At 35.0% G+C, this 22,001-nt stretch overlaps 1 protein-coding gene across 3 annotated transcripts in view; it reads left to right on the forward strand.

The window, feature by feature from the left end:
- LOC123525294 (KICSTOR complex protein SZT2-like) overlaps positions 1 to 22,001 on the forward strand; it is a 255,300-nt gene that overhangs the window by 69,150 nt on the left and 164,149 nt on the right. For all 3 annotated transcript variants that reach the window (XM_053537974.1, XM_053537975.1, XM_053537976.1), the window contains exons 22-24: positions 2,324 to 2,436; positions 15,737 to 15,864; positions 20,355 to 21,310. In XM_053537974.1, the coding sequence (XP_053393949.1) occupies positions 2,324 to 2,436; positions 15,737 to 15,864; positions 20,355 to 21,310 (1,197 nt within the window). The remainder of the gene's footprint in view (positions 1 to 2,323; positions 2,437 to 15,736; positions 15,865 to 20,354; positions 21,311 to 22,001) is intronic.

A 22,001-nucleotide genomic window follows, 5' to 3' on the forward strand; every position in this document is an offset into this window, starting at 1 on the left:
AACTCAGTCCAGCTTCTATGGAAAATAATGTTGGGAAATTACAAGATTAAAAATAGAGTTTGGTAGTTTTTTACTAATAGAAAAATGCATGAAATATAGGGAAGATATTGGTTTCAGGTCACACTAAATTTTTTAAACCAATATTTGACAGATCTGCAAATTTTCAATTAATCATTTTAACTATTTTTTCTTATTTAGAATAGATTTGGCAGTTTAAGGTTCTTATCACAAGAATGTTGTATATTGATTATTGATTGGTAAGTGTTCAATTTATCAGTTTTCAGGTTTACAATTATGATTTATGAGACACTTGAAATTGAAGGCTTGAACCTAGCTTAAGTTACATGAAGGCTTGAACCTAGCTTAAGTTACTTGAAAAAATGTATTTCAAAACCTGCTTTAAATTTGTTCATACCGGTCCTCAGTCTTGTTTTTCCTTTATAGCTGGTGTTGCTGTGTTGAGGTTGTCTTCATTTGCATCATCTAAATTCGGGGATGGCTGTTATGTCTTGTCCTTTATTCATGAATTCTGCTTTGTTCAGGTATCCTTGCCCTTTAACATCTCACTTGGATGGTATCTACTTGCTTTCTTGTCTTCCGATAGTCATATATAGTATTGTTTCAGAAGCAAAACATTTCACACAAACTCACTTTCTTCTCTCTTTTCCTTTCTGTTGTTGAAGAGATGAAAGACTTGCTGGAGCATCAAATCACATGAAAACTGTTCTTCACCTGCAAAAGAATACCATCTTCTAATCAGGAAAAAATGCTTATCATAAAATATTGCAAATAAAGAAAGATATTCTAACCTTGAAAACTTGAAGGAAAGCTGAATGTTTCTAACATATTTTGAAACATGAATGCATGGAATTGGTATCAGTGTGGAATGGAAAATGGATATTGTGGAATGGAGTTTAGGTGCAATGGAGTGGAGATTTTGTATTGAGGAGTGGAGATTTGGTGTTGTTGTGGAGTGGAGAGAGTTTTATCTCATCATCTCTGCCTGGCTTAGGGTGAGATTCAACTCCTCCAACTGCATGCAAAACCAGTTGGCAGCTATTTATAGTAACAGGAATCACCTTTGAAACACTATTTTTGGAAACAGGAAAAACCTCCTAAATGGAAAAAAATAACTTGCAAAGGATATTTAAGGCAACTTCGAACACCCCAGATGGCATTTTTGGAACTAGAGCAAGTAGCCAAAACTACTAAAGATGGAAAAAAGACGTATTAACATACTTTTATGTTGTGTTATGAAACATTATACTTCATTTTACTAATCGTTTCAGCTTTTATGATTCTTTTCAGGTCTGCAATATCTTAAATATCATTTCAGTCTCTAACATTTGTAAGACAGTTTAAGATATTTAAACAATTGATAACATATCTATCTACAATGTATTATGAACGGTAGTCACAAGACATGAAGATTAAATTTCTATAAGTCATGTAGAAACATAAAATGACCTATGAAATTATTGAGTACACTAGCAATTAGTTTATGTGGGCCTCTTCACATGATAGTGTAATCAAAAGCAAACACATTTAAGGTAAAATTTGATTGACAAATTATCTCTTGAAACATCTCATGCTGATAGTACATATCTATTATGATCTTAATCAAGTAAATACATAATCTTTAGCCTAGATAGCAGGTGAATCGAGCACTTAAATCCATGAAAGATCACTTGTCGTCATGGTGACGGTGACCAACTACACCTTTGGACGCCTCATGATGTCAAATTTTAGAGATAGTTGAGATAAAAATTTGCAAGTCTTTGCAAGGCCACATTTGAATATCGGTTTTTGTCAGATTGCTGTTTTATAAATATTTCAGTTCTGAAGAAAAGTTTTTTTTTTATATTTTTAGACGTCAAAAGTTATTTAAATCTGTTAATTTTTGTGTAATCCTTTGATATTAGTGTATAGGAATGCGTATTTTATAATATGCAAATGAAATAATAGAAATTTGAGTGTCTTTAATTTTGGAATCTTCAGCTTTAAGGCTTGGAGCAGTAATTTTGTACTGGAAATCTATTGAGCAGCAGGTCATATCATATAGCTCACAGGAATCTCCATGACAAGTATAAATATATGAACTCTCATTGGCCAATTTGATCTGCTATTTTTATGCATAATTTTGTGCAGTATATATCTTATTTTAAGCATAAATTTATTTCACAATTTTCATTGTTCATCATTTTCTATTATGTGCTGCGAGGTAAGTTTTGGCCAATTGGAATTACGGTAAGATAGTTATAGTTTTAACATTGTAAATGAAATTTTAATTGGTGAAACAATATTATTTATTGCTTTATTTCAGTTGTTCCCGCAGGATCTTACATGTATATCAAGTTTGTTGACATTCGAACATTTGTCGTACCTTTGTCAGAACAGCCTTATACCTGCTGATCTAGCCAGTATTGTGAATACCAGGTAAAGCATGAGGGCTTTTCTTTAATTAAATAGGTATGATTGATAAAGGCATAGCCACCAAGGTACACTCCATACTCAGATATATAATATAGGTGACAGACAACCTATCAAGAATCCACAAAGTTTATCAAAAATCCACAACATGCGGCATGGAAAAATAATTTTACTGGGTCCACTAAGTAAGATCAGAGGTGTTAAAATTTATACCCGGTAAACAAAACTGTCACACATCCTACCATCAAAGTCTTTCTCTGCTCATAAAACTGACAAAACAAGTGTTTTCTTGCATGTTAATGAAATTAGCTCTCCTGTTTTTTTTGGTAAACAGTAATCTGCCATTTTTGTGCACTTGTTTGATAAGTGATAAATTCTGGGGTTTTTTTCCGGACGGAACTGTATGATATAATCAGGCTGTATACAGTGCTAAATTTGATTCCATTAGAAACAATTGTTCCATTTTGCAATTGAATTGTATCAAATGGTGCCAAACATAGTGCACAAATGTCAAAACATCTGGAACTTGTGAAAATGTTACCAAAAGTTACCATAAAACTGTGGCAATAAATTTTTTGCCAGTTTAATTTGAAAAAAAAAAAATGGATGTGCAATTTGGGGCCCCCGTCATAGAAGGGAAAAGAGTAATCAAGAGTCTTGACTGAGGGCAGTAACTGAAGGCTTTAAACCAATCAGTTTGTGTTTGAAAGATTGTATAAACGTGTACAAAATTCTGTTAATGTTGGAGCTTTTACTAAGTAACAAATGAAGATACTGCATTGAACTTCAGAAACAGGTCATAAGGATCATAAATCAAGTTCATATAGAAGATTCCATAATTCTTACTTTATTTTTGAAAAAATATTCACCCTTTTGGACTTTGATTGTGGGTATTATCAAAATGATTGTTTTCCTAAAATAACTCTGAAATCATTAGAATTTTACATAAAGCTGTTGGCTTATGAGGAAATCGACATAATAAGTCCCATAGCTTTGACTGCTTTTTTAGCTCCACTGTTCAGAGAATAGGGGGGCTATTCTACTCGCCCCGGCGTTGGCGTTGGCGTCGGCGTGAGCTTTCTCGGTTAAAGTTTTTCGGCAACCTTTGTTTTTCTGTCATATCTTTGTTACTATGGCTTATATCTTACTGTAACTTCACATAAACATTGTCCAGCATACAAACAAAGTATATGCAGGGTCTGGACCATTATACCAAAGGTCAAGGTCACCAAGGTGTTATACTTAAGTTATTTTTAAGGTTAAAGTTTTTTGGCAACCTTTGTTTTTCTGTAATATCTTTGTTACTATTGTTTATATCTTACTGTAATTTCACATAAATTATTATTATTATTATTATACCACATTTATATAGCACTCTTTTCATGCACTTGTACACTTTCAAAAGTGCTTTACAGAATAAATTGCAAAAATACACACAAATACGTATACAAAGATAATGCCTTCCACATTAACAAAAATCATGAATGAAAACAAGTATAATTTAATACAAGATAAAAACATAAATGTATCAGTCAGTTAACATTGTCCAGCATACAAACAAAGTATGTGCAGGGGCTGGGCCCATTATACCCAAAGTCAAGGTCATCAAAGTGTTATACTTCGGTTATTTTTAAGGTTTAAGTTTTTTGGCAACCTTTCTTTTTCTGTCATATTTTTGTTACTATTGCTTATATCTTACTGTAAGTTCACATAACCATGGTCCAGCATACAAACAAAATATTTGCAGGTGCTGGGCCCATTATACCCAAGGTCAAGGTCACAAAGTTGTTATACTTGGAATTATTTTCATGTTAGATTTTTTGAAATCTTTGTTTTTAGATATATCTCTGGTTCTTTAAAAGATAGTGACTTGATATTAAAGATATTTCTTTATAACGTGTGTTACAATCCCCATAACTCTAATTGTATTTTTGACAGAATTATGCCCCTTTCTTACTTAAGATTTTTTTGGCAGTCTTCGCTTTCTTGATGTTAATTTTAGTACAATATAAGATAAAGACTTGAAACTTGAAATGTATCTTTATCATCATCATCTGCATGAGTGGTGGTACCAATCCCCATAACTCTGATTTGTATTTTTGACCAGATTATGCTCCTTTCATACTTAAATTTTTGACAATCTTCGTTTTTTTGGACATAACTTTGATACTATATAAGGTTATGACTTGAAACTCAAAATATATTTTTACCATCATCATCTGCATGTGTGGTTACATTCCCAATAACTCTAGCTTGTGTTCTTGACAGAATTATGCCCCTTGGTGTATCTTCCTTTTAAAGTAGAGGTCTCTTATTGAGACTTATATTCATTTTACTGTCAAATCGCAGAATAGTGGAGCACACTGTCTTACGGACAGCTCTTGTTATGCAAAATTGTCTCCCTTTCTAAATGTACTTTATGTTTCACATTTTTAGCTTACCTGAGTTTTTAGAATGGTTAGATATTCATTAGCCATCTGTCTGTCACTGTCATCCAGAATTTATTTAAAGACCCTCCTAAACCACCAAGCCAATTTCAAAAAAAATATTCACAGTAATGTTACTTTGGTTGTACCCTTTCAGATTCCTCAAAGGTTTAGGTCATCCACACTGAATTCTGGTTGTCATGGCAGCAAAAATGAAAACATTTCAAAATCTTCTACTCAGAAACTGCTAGCCTCATTTCAAAATAATTTCATAGATATGTTCCATAGGCAACCATCTCCTTCAAATCATTCTGTTTTATTAAAAAAACAGAGCCAGGGTGCAACGCTAGTTTTCCATTATAGTTATAGGGTAATTTGCCTGTGAGTCGGACAGGTTAATCCTTTGGCTTTCTCACACTGTCTTCTTGTGCATGCTACACCGTCTTTTACATGTGGGATATGTTTAGTATTATCGCAAGTATGTTTCGTATTGAGATATTGAACTGTATCTCAGACCAATGGTATCAAAGTTCTAGAAAAACTAACACACTCATTTTTGCCCCACACATTCGCCCTTGAGTCGTACATGTCAGATCCACTTACTTAATTGTCAAGTCATACACACTACTATACTTATATATTAGTTTTTATGTACAAAAACACATTACCTTCAGGTATAAGCTGGAAAGGCCTGTATATCTACCCTTATCTAAATTTAAAATGTGAACACTTCAGTAGAAAACAAATGAAAATAATAATTATAGCAAATTGCCCGTTAATTGATATTTAATTAAGCCAGTTATTTTCAGATATTGTTTCATAATAATTTACTATGCGATAGGATCACTAGCTGTTTAGTTTGCTTTTAAGGTGTGATGTTTTAAAGCTTTGGCTTTTGCATTTCCTCAAATCTGAACTCAGCATGCAATATGATAGTTCAGTTGCGTCTCCCGACCGTCACGTAATTTGAAAAATAAAAAAGATGCTTTTGCTTGATCCAACATGTGGTGTCAATATTGATGAAAACATTTTATGAGTGAGGAAAATGTCCATATTTAATTTCATTGTTGCAATCAAACAAACAAGCTCTTCCTGAATAGGAGAATTTTATGATATATAAAACCTACGATGATATTAGGATATGTCAAAATTACCTCAGGTACACAATGTGACAGATGAAACAGCTTCCAGTCTGCACGCAATACATGTGAAATTTCAATGTTTAGAAGGTGACTACGAATTCCTCAGCCTCTTAGCTAGAATGTATAGTCTACATTTAGCTTAATGTTAGGAACACATAAAATAGATATACACACTGCAGAATATGTAAATTTTAAGATTCTGGGCCCATAATGACACTCCGCAAATAATTTTCCTTAAAAACTGAAAATGCCGAATAAGCATACGGGGATTTCGTAAATTGCCGACTGTTATAATTATGGGTCCACTAGGTTAACCACTGTTTTTCCTCTGGTGCATGTTGCCTATGTTTTTGTAGCTCACCTGAGCACAAAGTGCTCATGGTGAGGTATTATGATCACACTGTGTCTGGCGTCTGGCGTCCGTGCATCTGTGCGCGTGGCACATTCATATTTTCATCACATAGGGGCTGCCAGAACTAAAAATAGAAAAAACTTCAAACGACATCTCCTCCTAAACCAAAGGTCCGATTTTGAAATAATTTCACACAAATGGTCTTTATGTCACCCTCTACCAAGATTGTTCAAATTATATCGATTCGTCAAAAAACATGGCCACTAGAAATCTTCTTGTGTGAAACTGCTGGCCTGATTTTAGAATGATTCTACACAAATTGTCCTTGTGTGACCCTCTACTAAGATTGTTCAAATGATTTTGATTTGTCAGAAAACATGGCCGCCAGAAGGCCTGGTCACTTTTCCCTACATGTATTTAGTGGAAACTTTAAAAATCTTCTTGTTTGAAACTGCAAGCACGATTTTAAGATGATTTTACACAAATGGTTCTTGTGTGTGACCCTCTACCAAGATTGTTCAAATTATTTTGATTTGTCCTTCTCTGAATCAATAATAGCTCGAGCCTTGATATTTGATGTGTGATACCAGATTTGTAATGTCTACCATAATTGTTCAAATTATTGCCCTAGGTTTAAAAGTGTGTGTGACATGTATATAATATAGGCTAAGATAGAAAAAGCCGAACTCTGTACTTATACAAACACACTTGAAGCCTTGTACACAGGTGAGCACTTTAGGGTCAATGACCCTCTTGTTTTAGGAAAACATCATCAGCTTTAAGATAATAGAATCAAAACAGCCATGTTTAAACAAAATTTTCACAGTGAATTGACAGCTGCAGTAAGTTGTAGTCTTTGGACAACATGCTGGCTTAAAATAGCCTTTGATGCAAGATGAAATTAAGGACCATGTCTGATGTTACTGATGTTCATGAAGTTTCGGTTTAGAGCAAGAAGCCAGCTAAAATACATTTAATCTAAAAGGATTGTAAAATGTATTTATATTAATTCATTCAGCAATGTGAGCTTTTTTTCCTTTTTCCATTTTATGAATGTTTTCAATTAAAAATATATTTTGCCATAAACTTCCACAAGACAGTAAGGACATGGACGGGTTCCCAGGTTCCCACGGGAAGGGTATGTTTTTTTCAGGGATCCAGGGTAAACTTAAGTACAAACACAACAATGAAATGTATCAAAATTGTGTGATCTTTTTCTCTGTGTGTTCAAACAGAAGCATTGTTGGTTACAAAATGTAATATCAAAATTTTATATGATCTTGTAATCAGGTCGAAGTGAATGCTGATCATGAACATCACTGCAATAGGTATTTCTAGTGACCTATCAGGATAGAGAGAGAGCATTAAAAAAGTTGTTTATTACACTGGGTACATCGGGAAATCTAAAACGAAGTGACTGAAGCACTGGCGCACAATCTATGACCAGGTGCTCGCAGTAATTTTTGATAACCAGGTATCCGGGGTCACCCGTCTATCCTGCCGTTGTCCTGAAATTCTTTCAGTGGAATCTAGAGAAAAATGAATCTATATCTTATCGATTTTAGTATGTCCCTTTACTTTAATGCTGTTCTTTTAAGTTTTCAGCATTGTTACTTAAATGTTTCATGTGTACTAATAGCGATCAATCGCATGTTCGACTCAAGAGCAAATGCTGTTTGTCTCAAGGGCAAACTCCTATATGACACAGATTTGACCTTTATTTGTTTAAATTCAGATAATTGTGATACACTGTAGAATTGTTATGCAGAATACTTTTCTAATGTTACGTCAGTATTAATTTGTGGCATGGGAAATTTTGCGTCCAAGCGTGTTCAAAATATGAAAAATTCAAATTTCCTGCCAGATTTTTTCCATGAAACATCACTGATTAAAGCATCTAGGATAAACTGCTGAAACACTGGTTTATAATTAAAATCATTGACAGCCTCGTATATGTAAAATTAGGGTGAATGTGGGCACAAAACAGATAATTGTGGGTAAAGTCTACTGGTAAAGTCATCCGACTTTAGGGCAAGTCCGACTCAAGGGCGAATTACCCTATGGAAAATTTGAAAATCTCCTCCTCTAGAACTGCTGGTCCTTTTTCAAATCAATATCACTGTTCCTTGGGTTACCCTCCACCGAATTCCTTCAGGTTATTTTGATTAGAGTAAAAACATGGCCACCAGCAGACAGGACTAATTTTCCTTTGTGGAAAACTTCAAAAATCTTCTCAGAAACAGCTGGTCCAATTTCAAAATAATTTCGCAGCAATGTTCCTTGGGCGACCCTCTATCAAAATTATTCAGTCCAGCTGTAAATTGCGGTCGGCATCCAAAGCATGTCCGCTCTCTAAGTCGAACAGTTTTCATCCGATCTTCACCAAACTTGCTGACAATGTCTGTGGGCATAATATCTCAGCCAAGCTCAATAACCACCCAAATCGCCCCAGGCACTCTTGGATAATGGCCCTTGAATTACTTGAAAAACTGCGATTTTTTACCTTGTCCGCTCTCTAAGTCGAATAGTTTTGATCCTATCTTCACCAAACTTGCTGACAATGTTTGTGGGCATAATATCTTGGCCAAGTTCGATAACCAGCCAAATCACCCCAGGCACTCTTGGATTATGGCCCTTGAATTACTTGAAAAACTGTGAATTTAGCCTTGTCCACTCTCTAAGTCAAAGAGTTTTCATCCAATCTTCACCAAACTTGCTGACAATGTTTGTGGGCATAATATCTCAGCCAAGTTCGATAACCAGTCAAATTGCCCCAGGCACTCTTGGATTATGGCCCATGAATTACTAAAAAAAACTGTGAATTTAACCTTGTCCGCTCTCTAAGTCGAACAGTTTTCATCCGATCTTCACCAAACTTGCTGACAATGTTTGTGGGCATAATATCTCGGCCAAGTTTGATAACCACCCAAATTGCCCCAGGCACTCTTGGATTATTGTCCTTGAATTACTCTAAGTCTGCGAAATTAGCCTTGTCCATTCAAACAGTTTTGATCCAATTGTCAATTTCATCCCACATGGAACCTCACAAATACCTTGATTCCTTCTTACTCTTTTTGGGGGTTAACAAGGCATACAACATCAACATTATTACCTTTATGATACGTAACTGAATATTTAGACGGGCGTATTTTGTAACAGTCTGGCCCTCTTGTACATTTTTCCAGTATTAAAGGAATAACCTTGACTTCACTGATTAGAATTTAATGTGCCTATACAGTTTCATGTTCCGTAACTCTCACTAGTTTGTTTATACAAAATTGTCTGCCTTTCTCTTTGTACTTACTGTTTTTGCATTTGTTATATTGAAAAGAATGACATTTTTTCCACTGAAAAGAATTTAATAATATAACTTGGTACAATGATACGTGTCAGTAAAAGGAAGTGAAAGACAAAATTATCATACATCTACCCTGATAATGATAAAGATTCTTGCCATTTTTGAACTTCATGTAATAATTTTACAGCAATAAATTGACTCCACTACAAGGAATTTAACAAGATTACACAGTGAAAGATAACAATAAGATGAAAGGAAGAACAGAAGAACCATAACTCTATCATGAATAAATATTTTATTATTGTTGCTGTTGTATTAACCTTTTCTCAACTGAATTTCTAAAATGGACTGATCCATCATTCAATTTTGGCAGTACCACTTACTATTCAAAGTGGGGTTCACTTAAAATTTACTGACAGGATAGATATGCAGGCTGATCTTGGTGTGCACTGGTCACAGTGTCAAAATCACTTGCCACCAGCAGACCAAAGGTTAATAAAACTTTCTACACTTACTTTTTATGCCCCTGAAGGTGGGCATATTAACCCTTAGCCTGCTGCAGGCGAATTTAACAGCCTTTGCAAACAGCTTGGAACCAGATCAGACGCCAATAATCGGCTTCTGATCAGGTTCCAAGCTGTTTGCTACTCTGACAATATTTCTTCCAATTTTGGAGCAAATTGAATGAACTTTTACAATTTTAGCAGACGACATTTCCAGCAGACGACAATTTATCTAGCATGCTAAAGGTTAAAATCGCATTGTCTGTGCATGCATCCGTGTAAATTCTTGTTCAGGCTGTAACTCTGCCATCCATAAAAGGATTTTGAAATAACTTGGCATAATGTTCACCATAATGAGATGATGTGTCATGTGCAAGACCCTGGCAGTGAGACCCCTAGCTCCAAGGTCAAGGTCACACCTAGACGTCAAAAGTTAACAGGGTCTGTTTCGTGTCCGGCCCATAACTCTGCCATCCATGAAGGGATTTTAAAATAACTTGGCATAAATGTTTACCATAATGAGATGATGTGTCATGCGTAAGACCCAGACCCCTAGCTCCAAGGTCAAGGTCAGCCTTAGAAGTCAAAGGTTAACATGGTGTGTTTCGTGTCTGCCATTCATCAAGGGATTTTGAAATTACTTGGCATAAATGTTCCCCATTATGAGACAATGTGTCATGTGCAAGATCCAGACCCCTTGGTCTAAGGTCAAGGTCACACTTAGAGGTTAAAGGTTAACATGGTCTGTTTCTTGTCCAGTCCATAACTCTGCCATCGATGAAGGGATTTTAAAATTACTTGGCATAAATGCAAGGGGGCATTTGTCACTAATAGTGACAGCTCTTGTTCATAATTAAGACAATAACTTTAAAGCCAATTAAGGGAAATCCATGTAGCTTCACATAATGATAGGTAAAAATGACATAAACTGGAAAGCACAAGACAACATCTCTTTCATGAATAAATACAAAGTTATCTCCCAAATTGAACATCAGAGATACAGTTGGTAGAATTCAAAATGATACAGTGAGTATTATTATTACTGTTACAACTTTTTTTCAAACAAGTCATTTGGCTGGGGTGTGAATCATATCACACCATTTTTAGCTCATCTGATTTTTTGAAAAAAAATGATGAGTTATTGTCATCACTTGAGCGGTTGTCGGCGTCGGCTTCTGCGTCGGCGTTGCCTGGTTAAGTTTTATGTTTAGGTCAGCTTTTCTCCTAAACTATCAAAGCTATTGCTTTGAAACTTGGAATACTTGTTCACCATCATAAGCTGACCCTGTATAGCAAGAAACATAACTCCATCTTGCTTTTTGCAAGATTTATGGCCCCTTTTGTACTTAGAAAATATCAGATTTCTTGGTTAAATTTTATGTTTAGGTCAACTTTTCTCCTAAACTATCAAAGCTATTGCTTTGAAACTTGGAATACTTGTTCACCATCATAAGCTGACCCTGTATAGCAAGAAACATAACTCCATCTTGCTTTTTGCAAGATTTATGGCCCCTTTTGGACTTAGAAAATCAGTTTTCTTGGTTAAGTTGTATGTTTTGGTCAGCTTTTATCCTAAACTATCAAAGCTATTGCTTTAAAACTTGCAACACATGTTCACCATCATAAGCTGACCCTGTACAGCAAGAAACATAACTCTATCCTGCTTTTTGCAAGATTTATGTCCCCTTTTGGACTTAGAAAATATCAGATTTCTTGGTTAAGTTTTATGTTTAGGTCAACTTTTTCTCTTAAACTATCAAAGCTATGGCTTTAAAACTTGCAACTCTTGTTCACCATCATAAGCTGACCCTGTACAGCAAGAAACATAACTGCATCCTGCTTTTTGCAATAATTATTGCCCCTTTTGGACTTAGAAAAATCATTTTCTTGGTTGAATATTATGTTTAAGTCAACTTTTCTCATAAACTATCAAAGCTATTGCTTTAAAACTTGCAACAGTTTTTCACCATCATAAGTGGACACTGTACATCAAGAAACATAACTCTATCCTGCTTTTTGCAAGAATGATGGCCCTTTTTAGACTTAGAAAATCATGGGTAGGACAATATTTCTATTATACAAAAAAAATCAGATGAGCGTCAGCACCCGCAAGGCGGTGCTCTTGTTTAATATATCTTAATATATAGAAATAGTAATTTAATAGAATACTGTGTTATGTATAGAAGCTGTTTTCAGTCTCCTATAATTCTTTAATAGAATGGTTTTGCATATGATTTTATGTTTCATTATTTTGTAAATGTATGAATTGTGTGCTAAAATGAGACGTAAGTAAAGATATATATGTATATAATATTTAGTGATAGCTCTAGTTGTTAGTGTCAAAGAAAGGACAGTGCAGCCTATTTGCATGCATATAAACTTTAGATTTTAGGTGTTAATGATATGTATCAACATTTTGCTAGAAAAAAAAAGCGTACAAAATCAACTGTTTTGAATGAAGTACATCAATTTTTTTAATGGTATTATAAAGTCATCCTTTGCATGCCGTGATTTTGAAAAATGTCATTAAAAAAAGTTTAATTCAGTTAAATGAAGTGTTTTTGCAATCTGCAAGTTGTAAGAGATGACAAATTTTTATAGCCATATATTGTATAGAATCCCTCTCGAATTTTAAAAAAGAGTGTTTCTTGTCAAATCTTCCAGGTCATTTTCATGCAGGAATGATATCAAAATGTAACATATAAGGACTTGTATGTAATACATCTAAAACTATCCTGTTATCAGATGTAAAATATTCCCAGTAAGATTTTGCAGAACCTCAACGAGTATGCTTTTTAAAAAAGTACAAGAGCAGATGACAATGGTTACAAAATTTAGTAACAGAAATGGGGTGGAATGCCTTTAGTTGCAAAGATGAAGCATTAATTAATTAGAATTGACAGTAAATAATGGATGTTTGGTCAACTGTGACCTTTTTTTTTAGCTCACCTGAGCACGAAGTGTCTGTCCATTGTGCATGCATCTGTCCGTTGTCAACAGTTTCTTTAAACAACATCTCCTCCAAAACCACTGAATGGATTTTAATGAGACTTGGCCTGGATGTTCCTTGGGTGGTCCTCTACCACAGTTATACAAACACTTCAGCTTGGCTGCACATAGGAGCCACCAGAGCTAAAAATAGAAAAATCTTCAAACAACATCTCCTAAACTGCTGGTCCGCTTTTGAAATAATTTCACACGAATGGTCCGTATTTATCTTTCTACCAAGATTGTTCAGATTATTGTAATTTGTCTAAAAACATGGCTGCCAGGGGATGTGGTCACTATTCCCTCTATGTATATAGCGGAAACTTCAAAAATTTGGTCATGTTAATCTGCTAGCCCGATTTTAAAATAATTTTACATAAATGGGCCTTGTGTAACCCACTACCAAGACTGTTCAAATTATTCTGATTTGTCAAAAAACATGGCTGCCAGAAGGCGTGGTCACTTTCCCTATATATGTATAATTAGGAAATTTTAAAAATCTTCTTATGTGAAACTGATGGCCCCATTTTAAAAGGATTTCAACACAAATTGTCACTGTGACCCTCTACCAAGATTGTTCAAATTATTTTGATTTGTCAAAAAACGTTGCCACTAGAGGGCATGGTCACTTTTCCCTATAATTATGTATATAGTAGAAAATTAAAAAATCTTTTTGTATAAAACTGCTGGCCTGATTTTGAAATAATTTCACACAAATTATCCTTATGTGACCTTGTACAAAGATTGTTCAAGTTATTCTGATTCGTCAAAAAACATGGCCACCAGAGGGCATAGTCACATTTCCCTATATGTATAAAGTGGAAACTTTTCTTGTATGACACTGCTGGCCCAATTTTTAGCTCACCTGAGCTTGAAGTGCTCATGCAGAGCTATTGTGATTACACTGTGTTAGTCATGTATGCATGCATCCACCTGTCCGTAAACAGTTTCTTTATACAACATCTTCTCCAAAACAGCTGAAGGGATTTTGATGAAACTTTAGGTTTTCAGATGTCAGACTTTAAAAATCTTCTTTGAAGCCAAATAATAGCTAGACCTTGATATTTGACATGTGATATCACGGTTTGACCCTACCATATTTGTTTAAATTATTGCCTTAGGGTTAGAAACGGCGACGGCCCTGAGTGTGAGATGTATATACTATATGCTTATGTATAAGAAAACTTGATAATCTTTTTCTCTGAATCCGTAATAGCTAGAGCCTTGATATTTGGCGTGTGATATCAGGGTTTGATTCTCTATCATAATTTTTGAAATTATTGTCCTGGTGTCACAAATGGTCACACACCTAGGTGTGACATGTTTATACTACATGTATATGCCTTTATATAAGATCTGAAGTCACAACAGCTAGAGCTTTGATATTTGGCATGTGATATCAGGGTTTGACTGTCTATAAGTATTTAAATTATTGCCCTAGGTTCAAAAATGGCAATGCTCATGTGTTTAACATGTATATTATATAGGCTATAAAAGAAACTTTGAATATATTCTTCTCTGAATCCATAATAGCTACAGCCTTGATATTTATATAAACCTATTACATTATACAAACACACTTCAAGCCTTTTACATAGGTTAGTGCTTTAGGGTCAATGACCCTCTTGTAAAATAATTTCACACAAATGGTGTTTGTGTGATCCTCTAACAAGATTGTTCAGATGATTTTGATTCCTGAAAAAACATGGCAGCTTAAAGGTGTGGTCACTTTTCCCTGTATGTATATAGTTGAAAATTCAAAAATGTTCTTGTATGAAACTACTGGCCTGATTTTAAAATAATTTCACACAAATGGTCATTGTATGATCCTCAACAAAGACTGTTCAGATTATTTCAATACATCAAAAATATGGCCATCATGGGGTGTGGTCACTTTTTTTCCTCTATCTATATTGTGGAAAATTTAAAAATCTCATTGTCAGAAACTGCTTGCCCGGTTGTAAAATAAGTTTACACAAATGTTTCAAATGTTTCTTGGTTCTATGTCATCATTGTGCAAGCATGTAGTGTAACTTAGGTGAGCAATCTAGGACCATCATGGTGCTCTTGTTTTTGTGTTTAGATGGGGTAGCATGACTCAGTGTGGTTGATACCCATCAAAATCTTGAAAAGGGACCAAAGAAAAAAATTCTTGCTTATCAGCATGTTTGTTATCACTGTTGAGATCCAGATCAAAATATAACATGCAGCATAGGTATTGATTTTTTTCAAAATTTTGGCAGATCAAGAGAATAAATGTCACATAAATAGACAGGCAGAACCTGTTAAATATCTGGATAAATCCAGTCCTATTCAGTGGTCTAGGCACTGAAAATGTTTAACATACAGCTCTTGTTTCTATTTGGTGGCCATACTTCACAGCAATATTCCAGCTGGAGTCTGATTTTGACCCTCCTGCCCAGGAGCTCACTTGTATTGAATAGTTCAAATTTGTCCACAGTTTTCATATGGTATCAAAAAAAAAGCATAGCAGGTTAATGTTATCAAGTTGTATTTTTCAGCATGATAGATCCTAGTAGTATTTATTAAAGATCTGTTTAAACATAACACTAATTAACTACCTGTGTATGTTTCAGCACACATCCAGCATCGAATGTGACCCAGTTGTCACCTACCATAAAGCATATAGACTTCCCATTTGAGTTACTCTCCTTGTTGCCAAGGAGTCAACAGGCAGAACTTATCTATCCAACTTACACATATGGTACGTAGACCTATATAAACATAAAGTAGAACTACCCAACTTGCACATACGATAAGTGGATCCACCCAACTGACAAATAAGGTTAGTACATCTACCCAACTTAATATACCCAACTTACAACTACAGTAAGTAGATCTACTTAACTTACCCAACTTAAATATATGGTAGGAAGACCTACCCAACTTACACATATTGTAAGTAGACCTATCCAACCTACACATATGGTAACAAGATCTACCCAACTTACACATATAGTAAGTAAAACTACCCTACTTACACATATGGTAAATGAATCTACCTTACTTAAACTTAACGTAAGTAGACTTGCTCAACTTACACATACCATAAATAGACCTACCCAACTTACACATACCATAAATAGACCTACCCAACTTAAACATACCATAAATAGACCTACCCAACTTACAAATATGGTAAGAAAATCTACCCAACTTACACATACCATAAATAGACCTACCCAACTTACACATACCATAAATAGACCAACCCAACTTACACATATGGTAAGAAGATCTACCAAACTTACACATACCATAAATAGACCTACCAAACTTACACGTATGGTAAGTAGATCTACCCAACTTAAGCGTATGGTAAGAAGATCTACCCAACTTACACATACCATAAATAGACATACCCAACTTACACATCTTGTAAGAAGATCTACCCAACTGTACAACATACGGTAAGTAGACCTACCCAACTTACACACATGCTAAGTGAATCTACCAAACTTACAGATATAGCAAGAAGATCTACCCAAGTTAACTGATGGTAAGTAAAACTATCCAACTTACACATATAGTAAATAAATTTTCCTTATGTAAACTTGTGGTAAGTAGACCAACCCAACTTACACATACCATAAATAGACCTACCCAACTTACACACATGGTAAGAAGATCTGCCCAACTTACATGTATGGTTAGAAGATCTACCATACTTACACATACCATAAATAGACCTACCCAACTTACACATATGGTAAGAAGATCTACTCAACTGTTACATACGGTAAGTAGACCTACCCAACTTACACACATGCTAAGTGAATCTACCAAACTTACAGATATGGTAAGAAGATCTACCCAAGTTACACTGATGGTAAGTAAAACTATCCAACGTATACATATAGTAAATAAATCTTCCTTATGTAAACTTGTGGTAAGTAGACCAACCCAACTTACACATACCATAAATAGACCTACCCAACTTACACACATGGTAAGAAGATCTGCCCAACTTACATGTATGGTTAGAAGATCTACCATACTTACACATATCATAAATAGACCTACCCAACTTACACATATGGTAAAAAGATCTACTCAACTAACATATATGGTAAGCATACCTACCCAACTTAGACACATGGTAAGAAGATCTACCCAAGTTACACATATGATTAGAAAATCTACCCAGCCTTCAAATGTGGTAAGGAGATTTTCTCAACTTACACATACAGTAAGTAGATCTACCTAACTTACCCAGTTTACACATATGGTAAGAAGATCTACCAAACTTACACAAATGGAAGATCTATCCAACGTAAACATAATATGATAAGTAGATCTACCCAATAAGATGACCTACCCATCTTATACATATGGTAAATAGATCTTCCCTGACATTTACATATGGTAAAACATAGTATGATCTACTTAAATATATTGTAAGTAGATCTACCTGACTTAAACATATAGTAAGTGGACCTACTCAAGTTACGCATATGGTAAGTAGTTTGACTCAACACTCAATTTACACAATCATGCAGTAAGAAGACCTACCAGACTTGCACATATGGTAAGTAGATCTACCTTACTTACCCAAATTATACATATGGTGAGAAGATATACCCAACTTACACATATGGTAAGTAAATCTACCTAACTTAAATGTGTGGTAAGAAGACTAACCCAACTACACATATGGTATGTAAAACTACCCAAGTAGACATACACAACTTAAACATATGGTAAGAAGATCTACCCAACTACACATATGGTATGTAAAACTACCCAACTTATACATGTCGTAAGTAAATTTCCTAACTTGCACATATGGTAAGTAGACCTATCCAACTTACACATCTGTAAATAGTCCAATCCAAGTTACACATACTGTAATAAGATTAATCCAACTTACACATATGGTAAGTAGATCTACCCAAATTTTACATATTGTAAAAAGATCTAACATACTTATACATATAGTAAGTAGATCTACTGGACTTACAATTATGGTAAGTAAACCTACCCAACTTACACATATGGTAAGATGAAATACCAAACTTACCCAATTTACACATACGATAAGAAGACCTACCTATCTATTATTCCGATTCTAATATACCCTTAATCTAAAACAGTAGATAAAATATAGAAGTGCTCTTTCTTGGTCGCAACAAAAACTTTGACATCACCGCACGTTAACATGACGCCATTCTAGTGTAAGAGTGTTTTAACAGAGACAAGCATATTAGAATTAAATATACACTTACACAGAAGCTATATAACTGTAAGAGCATGGTTCCTCTTCAGAATGGATGTTTAACAGAAGTGTTCAGAAGCATCAGATATTCATTCTATGTATAGACCTTTCTTATGTTTGTTCACTTGCCTCTTTATTGCTCACAGGGGCCACCAGAACTAAAATGAAAAAAAAATGATGGATGTTGGTTAGTGTCAAGTAGACTTCTCTCAAGTTAGTTCAATTTTTATTGCTCACAGGGGCCACCAGAACTAAAATGAAAAAAAATGATGGATGTTGGTTAGTGTCAAGTAGACTTCTCTCAAGTTAGTTCAATTTTTATTGCTCACAGGGGCCACCAGAACTAAAATGAAAAAAAAAAGATGGATGTTGGTTAGTGTCAAGTTGACTTCTCTCAAGTTAGTTCAATTTTTATTGCTCACAGGGGCCACCAGAACTAAAATGAAAAAAAAAGTTATGGATGTTGGTTAGTGTCTAGTAGACTTCTCTCAAGTTAGTTCAATTTTTATTGCTCACAGGGGCCACCAGAACTAAAATGAAAAAAAATGATGGATGTTGGTTAGTGTCAAGTACACTTCTCTCAAGTTAGTTCAATTTTTATTGCTCACAGGGGCCACCAGAACTAAAATGAAAAAAAAAGTTATGGATGTTGGTTAGTGTCAAGTAGACTTCTCTCAAGTTAGTTCAATTTTTATTGCTCACAGGGGCCACCAGAACTAAAATGAAAAAAAAAAATGATGGATGTTGGTTAGTGTCAAGTAGACTTCTCTCAAGTTAGTTCAATTTTTATTGCTCACAGGGGCCACCAGAACTAAAATGAAAAAAAAAAATTATGGATGTTGGTTAGTGTCTAGTAGACTTCTCTCAAGTTAGTTCAATTTTTTCTGTTTGACTGCACTAAAGGTCACTATAGCTAAAAACCTTTTCCTAGTTCTTCTCGGGATTTGATTAATGAGTGGTATGTAAACTTGGTCCAAAAGCGTTATTTAATTTTTTATTTTGTTTTCAAATTTATTAAAAATAATTTCACTAGTGTATTTCTTAATGTTGGAAATACTTGATAAGACTTCTTTTCATGAATGAGTTGATGTGTGTTCACCAAACTTGGTTTAAAGAATCATTGTGAGAATCTTTAGTTTCTTCAAATGGTTTTGCTTAACTGTATAAAGTCAAGTTCATCAGGATAGATGAGCAGCTTGGAACCACCATTGTCCTCTTGTTTTTCTTCAAAGCTTGCATTTCAAAAATAAATTGATATTGGGAAGATCATTGAAAATTGAACCAAGCTCTTAAATCATCTGAAACCTACAGAAAGGAGGAGAGTTGATTTGGGATCATCGACTTAGATCAAAGTATATTTTAATAAGTTTTTAAACCAGTCACAGAATGCAACCTTGGCATTAGTCAGTTTCAGTATTGCTAAGGTTATCTCTAACACAGTTTTATAACCTCTGGCTTAGAAATACTTTTGTAAATAAACTTGTAAATGGCCACTTGTACAAAATACTATTTCAGATAAATTTTAAGAGTTCAACATTTTAGCTTAACTTTTCGAAGAATAGTGAGATCTGTTCTATTCACCTGGATGTTGGTCGCAGCTTTGGCATTACACTATGATTAAAGTTTTGAATGCAAGTTTATATCTGAAGAATATTGCATATATTGGATTGACCCTTCACACAAAGCTTCCTAGTCATCAAACCTACTGAAATAATCAAGTTAGATAACTCTTTAATTTAATTTAAGTATTTCAGTAATCACTTGAGGGAATCAATTTAAATTTCATGCTCTTGTTCACTACGATGTTATGATGTGCAAAACACAGTTCATATAACTCTGTTCTATATTGCAATTCTACAAAGTTATGACCCTTTGTAAACTAATCAGTTTGTCTGAATAGTTGCCCTTTTGTTTATGTCAATTTTATTATTTGAATGCAAGTCTTTGGAATAGTAGAGAATGGCTCTTTTTTTTTTCAGGTAAAGGAACAGAAGATGAGGAATGTGGCAAGGAGGCTAATGGCTTGTTATACAAACTCCTCCTTGAAGAGCTGTCCAGCAGCTATCACAGAGAAGTCAATCTCTCGCAGGGACAAAGTGCCCTTTTCCTGCAACATGTTCATTCTAGACCCAGATCAACTGAAACCTACCCATTTCCTTTTGAAATTGAGAAATTTACTTCACTGGCTGATGAAACTAAACCTGAAAACAAATCTAGCCAATCACAGTCTCAGAGTATTCCTAAACTCAGTGTCAGTCAGTCACAAGCCAGCTTTCAGTCACTAGGTAGCTGTGCACAAGGCAGAAAAGACAGTGAAAGTGTTTTAAGATCTGACTGTATCAAAGTACCAGAATGGAAGTGCTTCATCAAGGGAGGTGACTCTAGCTCTATAACATTGACTTTTGTTCCTGCCTCCTTCCAGGATGTAATACACTTAAATGAACCCAAAGAAAATTCTGGCCCTGAAACAACAGAAAATAATGCTCAGACAGAATCAGCTTGTGTTTCTACTAGCTTGAAGGACAGAGATGATAAGAGCAATAAGCTATCTCCTGATGCAAAAAGTGAACAGATGTGCAATAAGACTGGTGACAGTACTCATTTAAACTCGGAAAACGTCGAGTCGAGTGCAATAGGGAGTGGTGTAAGTGTTGATGGAGATGAAGCAGATGCAGCAAATTCTTATCCAGAAGAGATTATAAACTCAAATACTGAAGAGATTAGTAGTAAAAAGCCACTAGTTGTTCCTGTATATATTTATGACTGTTTAGTACACAATATATTGCAATCTCTGATTAATCCATGGGACTTTCAGCTGGCAGCAGACATATACCAGGACATGACCTTTGACTCATCATGTGAGCAGAGTGAGCCATTTGGGCTGGGAAGTCCAAGATCACTGAAGAGAGTGTCATTCAGTGCAGATAGCTTCAAGGTAAGACCAGCTATACACCATTGGAAATAGCAGTGATAAAGTTATTCGCAGTATATAGTAACAGCATCTTTTTTTATCCCCACATGTTCATGCCCGAACTCCAGCTTTGTTTAAAAAGAAAAAGATCATAATATATTTTGTGCAAAATGTTTAGTAGCTCTTACAATGTCTTGTTTAAAGTATGAAAATAATTATAAACTGGGAGTTACTCTATTAAAATTCAAGCATGTTTTTGTATGTAACAGATGAGGTAACTAACATATTTTACATGTTTGGTATGACACAGTGAAGGATTGAACCCATGGCTTTGATTGCGGGTGGCCGTGGGTTGGATCCCTGGCCGTGTCATTATTATTATTATTATTATACCAGATTTATATAGCGCCCTTTTCATGATCAGTTTCACGTTCAAAGGCGCTTTACATAGTTCAAATGCAGCCACACAGGGCGCATAATTCATCCTCTACTAGTACAGACACAGCGATCTGACCAGAGGGACAGAGTGAGACAAAGCCCCCACGACAGAGAGATCAGAAATCAGATACAGGCTTGTCCGGCTAACTTAGCCTAGCTTGTTGCGAATAGACAGCCTGGTTCTTTAACGTGCCCAATGTATAGCCTGGGTTCCTGACCAGTACACCTCTAGTTGGGTGGGAAACACTGAAAAGCGTTTCTGAAAATTCCCGAGTAG

Source organism: Mercenaria mercenaria, chromosome 3 (genome assembly GCF_021730395.1).
Source record: "Mercenaria mercenaria strain notata chromosome 3, MADL_Memer_1, whole genome shotgun sequence".
NCBI classification, from domain to species: Eukaryota; Metazoa; Mollusca; class Bivalvia; order Venerida; family Veneridae; genus Mercenaria; species Mercenaria mercenaria.